A 14,241-nucleotide genomic window follows, 5' to 3' on the forward strand; every position below is an offset into this window, starting at 1 on the left:
AACTAAAATCAATGTTTGACTTAAAAAATTAGTCAGAAAGCAAAACCATTTGAAGAATTTCCCATATAATCTACATTGTTTTTATGAACACATGAAAGGAATGTTAAATGAGAAATCTTTTTCCTTTTTGTTATTTTTAAGTATGTCAGAGTAAATTCAGTGCAATGCTCTGAACCATACACACACACACACACACACACACACACACACACACACACAGTCATTATATGAATTGACACTAATGCAAATGACCAGAAGATCTTGCAAGATTCTAAAATGGTTTCTAATCTTAGAAGCATTATGTTTTATTGTTTTAAGAATTGGTAACCCTGCTGTGGTATGCCTAAACCAGACTATTCCATTTGAACTAAGTTTTTAAATTTAAATGTTCATGAAAAAGAGTAAGGCATCACTTACCCACAATAAACTCCCATCTAAAACAACATAACACATTGGAATTTGAGTAAATTCCAGAGGATGATCAACTGCTTATCCTATATAATAAAGAGGTAATATGCAAATTGACCATCACTCCAACACACAAGATGATCACCCCCATGTGGACACAAGATGGTCATCACAAGATGGCCAGCAGGGGAGGGCAGATGAGAGGAACCAGGCCTGCAAGGGAGGGCAGTTGGGGGCGATCAGGCCTGCAGGGGAGGCAGTTAGGGGTGACCGGGCCAGCAGAGGAGGGCAATTGGAGGCGACCAGGCCTGCAGGGAAGGACAGTTGTGGGGACCCAGGCCCGCAGAGGAGGGCAATTGAGGGGGACCAGGCCTGCAGGGGAGGGCAGTTGGGGGGAACCAGGCCAGCAGGGGAGAGCAGTTAGGGGGGGACCAGGTTGGCAGGGGAGGGCAGTTGGGGGGAACCAGGCCAGCAGGGGAGAGCAGTTAGGGGGGGACCAGGTTGGCAGGGGAGGGCAGTTGGGGGGTGCGGGGACCAGGCCTGCAGGGAAGGGCACTTGGGAGGGACAAGGCCTGCAGGGGAGGGAAGTTGGGGGGGACCAGGCCAGCAGGGGAGGGCAGTTAGGGGTGACCAATCCAGCAGGAGAGGGCAGATAGGGGCAATCGGGTCGGCAGGGGAGGGCAGTTAGGGGCGACCAGGCTGGCAAGGGTGGGCAGTTAGGGGTGACCAGGCCGGCAGGGGAGGGCAGTTGGGGGCCACCAGGCCTGCAGGGGAGGGCAGTTAGGGGTGACCAGGCCGGCAGGGGAGGGCAGTTAGGCATCAATCAGGCTGGCAGGGGAGTGGTTAGCGGGTGATCAGGCTGGCAGGCAGAAGCGGTTAGGCGCAATCAGGCAGGCAGGCAGGCAGGCAAGTGGTTGGGAGCCAGCAGTCCTGGATTGTGAGAGGGATGTCCTTTGAGGGGTCCCAGACTGGAGAGGGTGCAGGCTGGGCTGAGGGACACACATACCCCCTATGCACGAATTTTGTGCACCGGGCCTGTAGTGTTATATAAAAAGTTACATAAGACACAAGCTGACAGAAAACATTAAGTTATATCAGAAAAGTAAATCAAACCATATGAATATGAGTCCAAACACAACTCACCAAGATCATAATGTTCTCTTTAAGAGGCCAAATATATGTTGCTGTTGTGTTTTTTTTAATCCTCACCCGAGGATATTTTTCCACTGATTTTTAGAGAGTGAAAGACAGAGGAAAAGGCAGAGAGAAATATCAGTGAGAGAGAAACACATCGATTGGTTGCCTCCTGCATGCGCCCTGACCAGGGCCCAGGCTGGGGAGGAGCCTGCAACCAAGGTATGTGCCCTTTTCTGGAATCACACCCGGGACCCTTTGGTCTGCAGGTCGACACTCTATCCACTAAGCCAAACTGGCTAGGGCTCAAATATGTTTTTTAAAAAGACTCAAGGGCCCTAGCCGGCTTGGCTCAGTGGATAGAGCGTCAGCCTGCCGACTCAAGGGTCCCAGGTTCGATTTCAGCCAAGGGCACATGCCTGGGTTACGGGCTCAATCCCCAGTGGGGGTCGTGCAGGAGGCAGCCAATCAATGATTCTCTCTCATCATTGATGTTTCTATCTCTCTCTTCTTCTCCCTTCCTCTCTGAAACCAATAAAGAAATATATTTTTTTAAAAAAGACTAAAGGTACATTACCTGATACCAATGTTACACAAAGACACTATAAGAAAAGAAACTACAGACCAATATCTCTTTGAATGGTAACGTGAAAATCCTTAACAAAATACTGGCAAACTGAATATAACAGTAAACACTAAAAGGATCTTACACTTTAACCATGTAGGATTTATTCCTGGAATATAAGGATAGTTTAAAACATGAAAATCAGTGTAATATACTATATTACTAGAATGAAGAAAAACAGAAAAAGCATTTGACAACATTTAACACCCTTGTGTTATAAAAACACTCAACAAACAAGGAATAGAACATAATAAATGCCATATAGGTATGAAGTGCAATATATGAAAAATCTACAGCTAATATACTCAAAGTGAAAAATGAAAGCTTTTCCTCTAAGAAACAAGACAAGGATACCCTATTTCAGCACTTCCATTCAACAAGTATGGAAGTTCTAGTCAGAGCAATTAGGCAAGAAAAAGTCCATTAAAAATTATTAGAAAAAAATAAATTCAGCCCTAGCTGGTTTGGTTCAGTGGATAGAGCATTAGCCTGTGGACTAAAGGGTCCCGTATTCAATTCCAGTCAAGGCACATGCCCGGGCTATGGGCTAGAACTCCAGTAGGGGGCATGCAGGAAGCAGCCGATCAATGATTCTCTTTCATCATTGATGTTTCTATCTCTCTCTCCCTCTCCCTTCCTCCCTGAAATAAATAAAAATATATTAAAAATAAATAAATAAATCAGCAAAATTGCATAATACAAAATCAATACACAAAAATCACTTTTATTCCTACATCACTAGCAATGAACAACCCAAAAAATGGAATTAAGAAAATGATTCCATTTATAATAGCATGAAAAAGAATAAAATAAACTTAACCAAGTAGGCAAAAGACTTATACACTGAAAACTACAAAACATTACTAAAAGATATAAAAGAAACATAAATAAATGAAAAAACATCCCATATTCATGGATGGAAGACTTAACATTGTTAAGATGTTAATACTACGCAAAGCAATCTACAGATTCAATGCAACCCCTATGAAAACCCCAATGATATTTTTTGCAATAATTGAAAAATCTATCCTAAAATTCATGGAATCTCAAGTTACTGAAAAGCCAAATAATCTTGGAAAAAAAAGGAAAAAGGAAGAACAAAGTTGGAGGGCTCACATTTCCTGATTTCAAAACTTCCCTGATTTCAAATAATCTTGAAAAAGAAAAACAAAGTTGAAGCTCTTACATTTCCTGATTTCAAAACTTTCCTGATTTTTAATAAACTTGAAAAAGAAAAACAGAGTTGGAGGTCTCACATTTCCTGATTTAATAAATTACTATGAAGTTACAGTAATTAAATGTATGGTACTGGCATAAAACAGACATAAAGAGGTCAATAAACAGAATAGCCCCGAAATATATTTGAATGAGCACTGACAAGGGTGCAAGATCATTCAATGGGGGAAAGAACAGTCTTTTCAACAAATGGTGTTGAGAAAACTGGATATCCACATGCAAAAGAATGAAAAGGAATCCTTACCATACACCATATACAAAATTAAAATGGATCAAATACCTAAATATAATTGCTAAAACTATAAAACTGCTAGAAAAAAACAGGAGGAAAACTTTATGACTTAGATATGGGCAATAATTTCTTGAATATGACACCAAAAACACAAGACAACAAACAGATAAACTGGACTTCATCAAAATAAAAAACTTTTGTGCATCAAAGTACCTGGCCAACATAGTGAAAAGGCAACCTACAGAATGGGAAAACATATTTGCAAACCATCAATGGGGGATTATTATTCAGAATATATAAAGAACTTCTATAAGTCAACAACAAAAATCTCAAATGAAAAATGGGCAAGCCAAAACCGGTTTGGCTCAGTGGATAGAGCGTTGGCCTGCGGACTCAAGGGTCCCAGGTTCGATTCCGGTCAAGGGCATGTACCTTGGTTGCGGGCACATCCCCAGTAGGGGGTGTGCAAGAGGCAGCTGATCGATGTTTCTCTCTCATCGATGTTTCTAACTCTCTATCCCTCTCTGTAAAAAATCAATAAAATATATTTTTAAAAAAAAGTGAAAAAAAAAAAGAAAGAAAAAAAAAAGAAAGAAAAATGGGCAAAGGGCCTTAGCCAGTTTGGCTCAGTGGATAGAGTGTTGGGACTGAAGGGTCCTGGGTTTGATTAGGGTCAAGGGCATGTTACCTGGGTTGCAGGCTTGATCCTTGGCCCTGGTCGGGTGTGTATGCAGGATGCAACCAATCGATGTGTCTCTCTCATATCAATATTTTTTTCTCTCTCTCCCCCTCCTTTCCACTCTCTAAAAATCAACGAAAAAATATCCTTTGGTGAGGATTAACAGAAAACAAAAAGGGGGGGGTGGAGCAATGGACTTGAATAGACATTTCTCTAAAAAAAGATATACAGAGACAATAAGGACATGAAAAGATGCTCAACACCACTAATCACTAGGGAAACACAAATGAAAACTACCGTGATTCATACTCATTAGAATAGCTGTTAAAAACCCTGAAAATAAATGTTGGCAAGAATTTGGAGAACTTAGAATCTTTGTGTAATGTGGCAGGAATATAAAATGGTGCAGTAACTGTGGAAAATAATATGGCATTTCTTCAAAAAATTAAATTTAGAATTATTATTCCACTCTTGGGTATATATCCAGAACTGAAAGCAGAGATTTAAATAGGTATTTGTACACCAATGTTCACAGCAGTGTTATTTACAATATTCAAAAGGTAGAAACAACCCAAATAAGCATATATGAATGAATAAATAAAATATTATACTATGTATGTATATATAAAAAATGGAATATTATTTAGTCTTAAAAAGGCAGGGAATTCTGACACATGTACAACATGGATGAACCTTGAAGACATTATGCTAAGTGAAATGAGCCTGTCACAAAAGGACATATTGTATGATTCCACTTATATGAGGTACCCAGAGTAATCAAATTCACAAAGACAGAAAGTAGAATGTTGGTTACCAGGGTTTGGTGGGCGGGCAGGGAGAGAAAGAGGAATGCGAATTACTGTTTAATGGATACAGAATTTCAGGTCAGGAAGATAAAAATGTTCTGGAGATGGATGGTAGTGAAAGTGGCACAACAATGTAAATGTACTCTTAATGACACTTAAAAATAGTTAAAATCATAAATTTTATGTTATTTATATATATATATATATTACCACACACACAAAAAGGAAAGCTAAAGCTGCTGTGTTATTCAATCTTTCTTGCATTGATTAAACAAGATCATTTTTATTTTTTAAAGATAGTTTTATTGATTTCAGAGAGAAAGGGAAAGGGAGAGATAGAAATATCAATGAGAGAGAATTCTTGATCAGCTGCCTCCTTCACACCCACTACTGGAGATCAAGCCCACAACCAGGACATGTGTCCTTGACTGGAATCGAACCTGGGACCCTTTAGTCCGCAGGCTGACGCCCTATTCACTGAGCCAAACCGGCTAGGGCTATTTTTATTAAAAAAAGATATATATATATATTTTAAATTGATTTCAGAGAGGAAGGGAGAGGGAGAGAGAAACATCAATGATGAGAGAGAATCATTGATCGGCTGCCTCCTGCATGCTCCATACCAGGGATTGAACCTGCAACCCAGGCATATGCCCTAACTGGGAATGGAACCGTGACCTCCAGGTTCATAGGTCAATGCTCATCCACAGAGCCATGCCAGTTGGGCTAAACGAGATCTTTTTAGATGCTATAAAAACACATACCTTTCTATAAAACAGTGCTAAGGACCCAGTTCTCTTTGGTCTGCTTATTCCAGTTGGATGTACCTCTTGTGCTTTAGTCAGATAGGTTTGTTTTGGAGAAGCACCAATTAATGACTGAGCAGTAAGTGATACAGGACTCTCAACTTTGGACTCCCGAGTTGTGTTCATGGAAATTGGTATCAGTGTGATCTCTCCAGCATCATTTGCAATACCTAAGTGTACAATACAAGCAAGAGTTCTTTTTTAGCAAAAGCTGCACATGTTCCAGAAAAATTGCCATTATATCTACCCATTTATGTGTATAAGCATAGAAATATGTTAGGGAGAAAAAAGAGGAAAGCTACAAAATAGTAATTCTAGTCTATAACATTATTTTCTATTTCTGCTCTGTTTTGAGCTCTTAAGGAGACTTTTTAATTAAAAAGAAAATTCTTGCTCAATATACTCATTTGTAAAGCTAAGAAAATAAGTCTTAACAAGAAGAGTAGTAAATTTATAAAATGTGAAAATTAAAAAAAAAGTACAGGTTCAAAACAAAAGAAAAAGTGGAGCACAGGATTTTTAGGGCAGTGAAACTATTCTTTATAATACTATTATGGTTGATATGTATCATTAGATATTTGTCAAAATCCATAGGATATATAATATCAAGTAAACCCTAATATGAACTTTGGACTTGGGATGATGATAACATATCAGTGTAGGTTCATCAATTGTAACAAATGTACTATTCTGGTGCAGGAATGTTATGGAGAGGGAGTCTGTGTGAAGGGAAGGGGGCAGAGGGTATATGGGAAATCTCTGTACCTTCCACTCAATTTTGCTATAAACCTAAAACTGCTCTAAAAAATCAAAATAAAAAAAGTAGTCTTTAGGTTCAAGAAAAAATACTGGGTTATCAAGGCTATGTGATTTAATACAGTAAAGATATTTCTTAAATTTTACCCAACTCAGAAAAAAATATAAAATAAATTCATTGAAATGTTACCATGCAATGGGATTGTAACTTTATGTCCTGTTGTCCCCGTTACTATGGCTGTGGCCATTGTTAAAAGACTTTGCCCAGGTGAAATTGATATATTTTCAGCAGTAATGCTTGAAGAAGGAGCAATTTTCAATTTTTTTCCTTCTGTTATGATCCTGTCCATAAGCATTTCCTTTGGGGGGTCCTCCCCAAAAAGTCTTCTCTTAGCACTCCCTGCGGTAGGAGAACTGTAGCGTTCATGGACAGAAATTGGAGACAATGGTTGTATATCTAATAAAGAGAAAAATAAATTTATAACAGTTTGATATGTATTCTAAAATAACGAACCAGGTTCATTATGCAGTCATAAAGATGAAGTGGTGGTACATGCTGTAACATAGATATATATCTTGATATCTGTCCTCATATCAAGTCAAGAGTGAGAAAGAGGCCTGAAATAAATCCTTACAATAAAATGTGAAAATGATAGCTCACCCTCTGGTTTCTTGAACCTTGCCTATATTAAAGGAGCAAAATGTTAAGGGTAAAGTAGAAGCTGAGAGGGAGAATGAGGTGACCCCTAAATTTAAGTAGTAGTCCAATAAGCTTCTGTCTCCCAATCTTATCTAATAAATAACACTTAAGAAAGAAAAATCAGTTATTTGGTTCACAGTTTTGCCTTCACCTCCCATACCCTCACACTTCTAGCAATGCTGTAACTTTAAGGCAATGTGTAACTTTCTAGTTTAGTAGATACAAAATCATATTTTACTAGTAGCCCTGCGCATGAATCCATGCGCCAGTAGCTCTCTGTGGGGCCTGGCTGCTCTGCGCCCACTGCCCAGAGGCCCATCCGTGGCCAGGCGACGAAGCAAGCATTCCACCAGGCCACTCATGCTGCCCACTCTCAGCAGCCGCCCCCCACCCCCCTGGAACTGGGGGACTCCGGCGGGGCTGAGAGGACTGGGTGCAGCCATCTTGTGGCTATGGGCGCCTCCATCTTTGTGGCAGAGTGATGGTTAATTTACATGTTACCCTTTTATTAGATAGGATAAGATGAAGATGAGTAAAGGTGATAAGACTCTGCTTAACTTGACTTAATTTGAGGGTTGGTAGTAGTATGTTGATTAAAAAGAAAGTTAAGGTATAAACTATGTCTATCCACTAGGTGCATCTTTTTCCACATTCTTCCTCACTTCCTCCAATCCATTGTTTCTATACAGGTATATAATACGTTTCTAAAGTAAAAGCTCGTCATTATTTATTTTTACTTTCACTAGATAATCAGACAGCCATGTAATCTATTTTCAAAATATGCTTAAAAAGTATAAAACTTACCTCTGGCAATAATGACAGCTCTCTGTACTACTGAAGGGAGTGGGGAAATAGTCATGGCTTAATAAATATCTCTCCATAATCCTGGGGGTTATGAAAGCAGCTCTGACTCCTGTCCTCAGTTAACAAGTGGAAAGTTCTATTATTACTCCTGTTACCCCTTAACAGGACTCTACCTGGATGTCTTACATCTAAGAAATCCCGGCTTGAATCTGACTAGGAATTTTCGAAGCTGACATTTCAAAGGAGGACTCATACTATAGCCATGAAGTTAGCTGCAAACCCCTTGAAATAATCTTTTCCTTACACAGCACTGGAAAAGCTATAGTGGACACTTAATAAAATTTTAATAATATGCTATTAGGTTTTTATTGAGTGTATGTTCAATATAGCTCATATCAAGTCTAGTGGGAGAGAGAGGCCTGAAATAGGTCCTTACAACAAAATGTGAAAATGATAGCATACCTTCCTGGTTTCTTGAACCTCTGCCTATATTAAAGAAGCCAAATGTTAGAAGTAAAGTAGTTTTATCTCTCCAGAGTCAAGGCTCAATATTATTGTTTTCTAAGGCTTTTCTATTATTTGATTCTCATCATCTAAATCTTTACAAGAAAATAACTTTTTCCTCTAATCATAAAAATAATGTATGACCTGAAAGTTCACAGCAGTATTATTCATAACAGCCAACAAGTGGAAAAAATCGCAATGTCCATCAACTAATGAATACACAATGTCCACACAATAAAACATTATTCAGTCATAAAGATGAAGTGGTGGTACATGTTGTGACATATATATATCTTGAAAAAATGCTAATTGAAGGAAGCCAATAACAAAGACCACATATTAAACAACTCCATTTATATGAAATGACCGGAATAGGCAAATCCATAGAGACAGAAAGTAGCTCCAAGGGCTTAGGGGAGAAAGAACTGGAGAGTGACCGATATTGGTATGGGATTTCTTTTGGGGGCAATGAAAACATTCTGGAATTAGATAATGGTATAATTGTATAGTCTGGTGAATATTCTAAAAACCACTAAATTGTATACTTTTAAAGGGTTAATTTTATGGTATGTGAATTATATCTGTTTGAAAAATTCACCAAAAAACAATTCAAACAATACTAAAAACTGTAATGAAGAAAGTAACACTCACTCAAAATCCCTACACCTAGAAAGAATCACATTTTGGTGACCATTCTTCATGATTTTTTCAGATCTCTAGCTGGGTGGCAAACATACACACACACTTATATATACTCACTAGAGGCCCGGTGCACGAAATTCGTGCACGGAGGGGGGTTGTCCCTCAGCCCAGCCTGTACCCTCTCCAATCTGGGACCCCTCAAGGGATGTCCGACTGCCCGTTTAGGCCCGATCCCAGGGATCGGGCCTAAATGGGCAGTCGGACATCCCTCTCACAATCCAGGACTGCTGGCTCCCAACTGCTTGCCTGCCTGCCTTCCTGATTGCCCCTAACCGCTTCTGCCTGCCAGCCTGATCACCCCCTAACCACTCTGCTGCCAGCCTGTTTGCCCCCAACTTCCCTCCTCTGCCGGCCTGGTTACCCCTAACTGCCCTCTCCTGCAGGGTTGATCACCTCCAACTGCCCTCCCTTGCAGGCCGGGTGCCTCCCAACTACCCTCTCCTGCTGGCCATCTTGTGGTGGCCATCTTGTGTCCACATGGGGGCAGCTATATTGTGTATTGCAGTGATGATCAATCTGCATAGTACTCTTTTATTAGATAGGATAGAGGCCTGGTACAGGGGTGGGGGCCAGGTGGTTTGCCCTGAAGGGTGTCCCTGATCAGGGTGGGGTTCCCTTGGGGCGTGGGACGGCCTGAGCGAGGGGCCTGTGGTGGTTTGCAGGCGGGCCACGCTCCCTGGCAACGCAAGCGGAGGCCCTGGTATCTGGAATTTATTTTCCTTCTATAATTGAAACTTTGTAGCCTGGAGCAGAGCCAAGCCTGGGGCTCCCTCCGAGGCCTGCAGCCATTTGTGTTGGGGTTATAATGGAAACTTTGTTGCCTTAAGCGGGTGGGCCCGGCCAGGGTGTGCGGAAAGCTTTGCTTCCCCTGTTGCTGGCAGCAACTCTGGCCTGCACTCTCAAGCTCCATTCTGCCGCCATTTGTTTGAATTTGTTTACCTTCTATAATTGAAACTTTGTAGCTTGAGTGGAGGCTTAGGCCTGCAACGGCTGGCAGAAAGCTTGGCTTCCTCTGTTACCTAGGAAACCTTACTCTCTATGGCTGTAGCCATCTTGGTTTGGGTTAATTTGCATACTCGCTCTGATTGGATGGTGGGTGTGAGTTGTGGGCGTGGCTTGTGGGTGTGTCAGAGGTATGGTCAATTTGCATATTTGTCTATTATTAGATAGGATAATAATAAAATGCCAGAGGTTGTATGCATGCATATAAGCATAACCAATGGATGCAAAACACTGGGGGTGAGGGCATGTATGGGAGTGGGGTCGGCGGGGGGTGGGGGGGCAATGATAAGATATGTACACATATAATACCTTAATAAAAAAAATGGAAAAAAAAATGCCAGAGGTGTCACGACCGAAACGACCGGTCATCATGAAGTGCATGGAGCACCTCTCGGTCCCTCCCCTGCGGCCCACAGGCTCTGATTGCAGCAAGGCTGTCAGGTGGGTGGGTGTGGCAAGGCGAATGCAGGGGGGCGGGGCCGCATGATTTCATGTGCTGGGCCTCTAGTATACATATAAATTATAGTCAAAGATACATTCACAGACAGACACACACACACTTCATGCTTTGTATAGTTCCAACATGCAGCTTAACAACAGCCCTTGCAAAACAGTTCAAATTTCAAATTTCAGTTGACAAGGTATAGTAACTGTGGGTAACTGTATAAACTAAAAACTTCAGTCCATAAATCATTATATAATAATAGTTGTGCATCATGATCAGTGATTAATAACTTCTTTGTCTGTCGGTGATTGGTTAGGGCACATCTGTTATCCCAGTGGTCGGCAAACTCATTAGTCAACAGAGCCAAATATCAACAGTACAACGATTGAAATTTCTTTTGAAAGCCAAATTTTTTAAACTTAAACTTCTTTTAATGCCACTTCTTCAAAACAGACTCGCCCAGGCCGTGGTATTTTGGGAAAGAGCCACACTCAAGGGGCCAAAGAGCCGCATGTGGCTCGTGAGCTGCAGTTTGCAGACCACGGTGTTATCCAATTCATGCAGACAACAAAACATATACCAAGTTATGCTTCCCTTATCTCCCAGTGGTAAACCCACACAACATTTTATAAACAGACAAATGAAAGAGGGAATCATCAGAAAAAAGATGTAAGTGCAACAAAGAAATAAAAAGTGATAGTGCTGAAAGTGAAATTAAAATAGGAGTGTCAATGAAGTTATAGAAGAAAAGCTGACTCTGGGAATATTATTGACACTGCCACTGTTCAAGAGATTTACAAATGAAGCTAGAAGTACTTTGTAAAGATGAAACTTATGGATATAAAAGAAAAGTTTTTGTGACAAAAAAGATGATATCAACAGGAAGTAATGATGGCAAAAATTTAACATCAGAGAAACTCAGATATTTCACAGCATTGAAAGCACAAAGAATAAAATGTTGAAAGCTGGGAGCATTTTATATCTTGCTTCTTGGCACTCTCTTCGGTTCCAGCTCAAATAAACTCTTATAAAAATTCTCAAAAGTAAATAAGTAAATAAAATGTTGAAAACTGATCCAATATAAGTTTAAAAGACACAAAAATGGATGCTCCACTCAGTCTGAGAAGGGAGCAAACACTGTTTAAATTATTTTCTGTAAGTTTTAAAAAAAGACAAAACACTTTTATCCTCAATGTTTTTAATTATACTGTACTAAGTAAATATTTTTACTTCTTGTTCATTTCTCTAATCAAATAATTGATAATTTTTAGTTTTGACAAGATTTTTAAAGGTTATAAAACAATCCTAGTTATTCCTCTTGTTTATGAATATTATTTTATATGCACAGCTTGCACATTTTTATAATCTTGTACTACATCTATAGCTTGCACATGCATGCATGCATGCACCCACACACGCACATAAAAAACTATAGTTCAAAAATGGATCTTGAGCTATTTTACTATGTACACTGAATACTTTGTTCATCTGAGGTTTGTTCAGAGACATTCTGTAGTCAAAAGATTTTCTTAACTGATTTAAGAAAAAATAAAGCAAGAGCTAAATAATCCAGAAAATGTACACATCAGTATGCTATATCACAAGAGAAAATAAGGAAATATGCACTAAAATCTTCCTATTAGTAATGTTCAAATGAACTATTTTAAGAACATAGTATAAATAAGTCAGTCATTAGATAAACTTTAGCATCCCAGTGAGTACTCTGCTCTGCTTTAAATACTTATCTTTCTATAGAGACATGCATAGACACAGAGAATATAATTTGTCACATTTAAAAATTAGGTATTTAGCTTATTAAGAAATAGTTTTCCACCATCATTTAGAAAAGGTGTATGTGTTTATTAAAAGGCCAAGATATATTTTCATAATAATTGACAATGAAATTACAAAAAATAATTATATTCAAAATCAGATTGGAAATCTTTTACTTTAACTTAAAAAAGTATAAAATGAGCCACACTATGAGGTTGACATAAGCATTAATCCTTCTTTCAAATCCTAATGAAGAAATAAAAAATATATTAATAAGACTTGACATTTTCTCTGAAAAAATTATTTGTTATTTTTCATTGTTTTACTAATGTTGAACCTACCCCTTCGAAGACTTCCACTGTCCGTCCGAACTTCTTTGACCCTTGGATGCATTAGAGGAGACATTGGCATCATGGGAAGATGACCCTGTATATTTCCACCATTTCCTGTTTCAAAGTTATTTGGAAATATAACCTGTTGAAAACAAAAGCCCTTTGCTTTACATACAGATAAACCTATGGATGAAAACTTGTAACAGAAAAAATGAGAAAAATCTTAACTTCTTTATGTAATTTCTCTTACCTTTTTTCTTCACAAAATTGCTCAATAGTTAATATTGTTAAATTGTTTGTAGAATTAATCACACTTAATCTTATCATCTATCTATGTAAGTTTATCGACAACTAGAAGTAAACCTATGAGGTAGGCACTATCACTCTCCACCTAGAGATGAGAAAAATGAGGCTCAAATGTGATTGCCCAAGGACACACTGCTACAAAGTAATAGAGCAAGAGCATTATCTAAAATCCATTTCTTTCAAATTCATAACTTTTTTTTTACTTTCCCAATGGATTCTATAATGGAAATATTGATGAATTCTAAAGATTGCCCCATTAATCACAGTGCTGCAAAAGACAAAAGATACATGGAAGAGAGATTTCAAGAAACCATTTTCTTTTAAGTTCTTCCTGGTTTTGGACAGTTCCTTCAGTAGGTTTGGATTAGGGAAAAGACCATCAAACCTCAGAGAGAAGGCAGGGGATGGGAGGGGGTAAAAGATCAACCAAAGGACTTGTATGCATGCATATAAGCATAACCAATGGACAAAGTCAGCAGGGAGGTGAGGGCATGTACTGGGCGGTGGGAGACAGTGCACGAATTTCATGCATTGGGCTTCTAGTTATTTTATAATATGACAGGACTATTGGCCTTTCCCTGACTCACTCACTTCTTCACAAGTAGGAACTTTGTTTGCAGAAGCCTGGAGAGCCTCCCACAGTGCAGAATCGTGATTCCATGCTAAACTCTCCAAAATCTGTTCTTCGATGCTGTTCAGGTGTTTCACCATGTCCCTGGAAAGTCCCTCCTCTGAGCGGATCACCACCTCAATAACCTGGTGATAAGAAAATTGAGCAGATAATGTACTCTCAAGCAATCAGTTCTAGACTGGGTGGGCCTGCATGTATGAATAGCTCTGTGTTATTAATGACACAAAATCAAGGATATCATTGAAGTAGTTTCTTTAAAATTTATCATTATTGTTGAAAGTTATACAGATGTACCCTTTATTGCCCATTGATCCCTTCTAGCCTGCCCCTTCTCCCACCCCAAGCCTTCACCACACTATT

General features: G+C 39.3%; 1 protein-coding gene across 1 annotated transcript in view; it reads right to left on the reverse strand.

Moving 5' to 3' along the window:
* Nucleotides 1-14,241, reverse strand: part of RBL1 (RB transcriptional corepressor like 1) — an 83,353-nt gene that overhangs the window by 27,960 nt on the left and 41,152 nt on the right. The window contains exons 13-16 of the mRNA XM_079785019.1: nucleotides 13,842-14,006; nucleotides 12,954-13,086; nucleotides 6,873-7,139; nucleotides 5,885-6,096 (exon numbers count right to left, since the gene is read on the reverse strand). Coding sequence (XP_079641145.1) covers nucleotides 5,885-6,096; nucleotides 6,873-7,139; nucleotides 12,954-13,086; nucleotides 13,842-14,006 — 777 coding nt within the window. The remainder of the gene's footprint in view (nucleotides 1-5,884; nucleotides 6,097-6,872; nucleotides 7,140-12,953; nucleotides 13,087-13,841; nucleotides 14,007-14,241) is intronic.

This window comes from Cnephaeus nilssonii (assembly GCF_951640355.1).
Source record: "Cnephaeus nilssonii genome assembly, chromosome: 11".
NCBI classification, from domain to species: Eukaryota; Metazoa; Chordata; class Mammalia; order Chiroptera; family Vespertilionidae; genus Cnephaeus; species Cnephaeus nilssonii.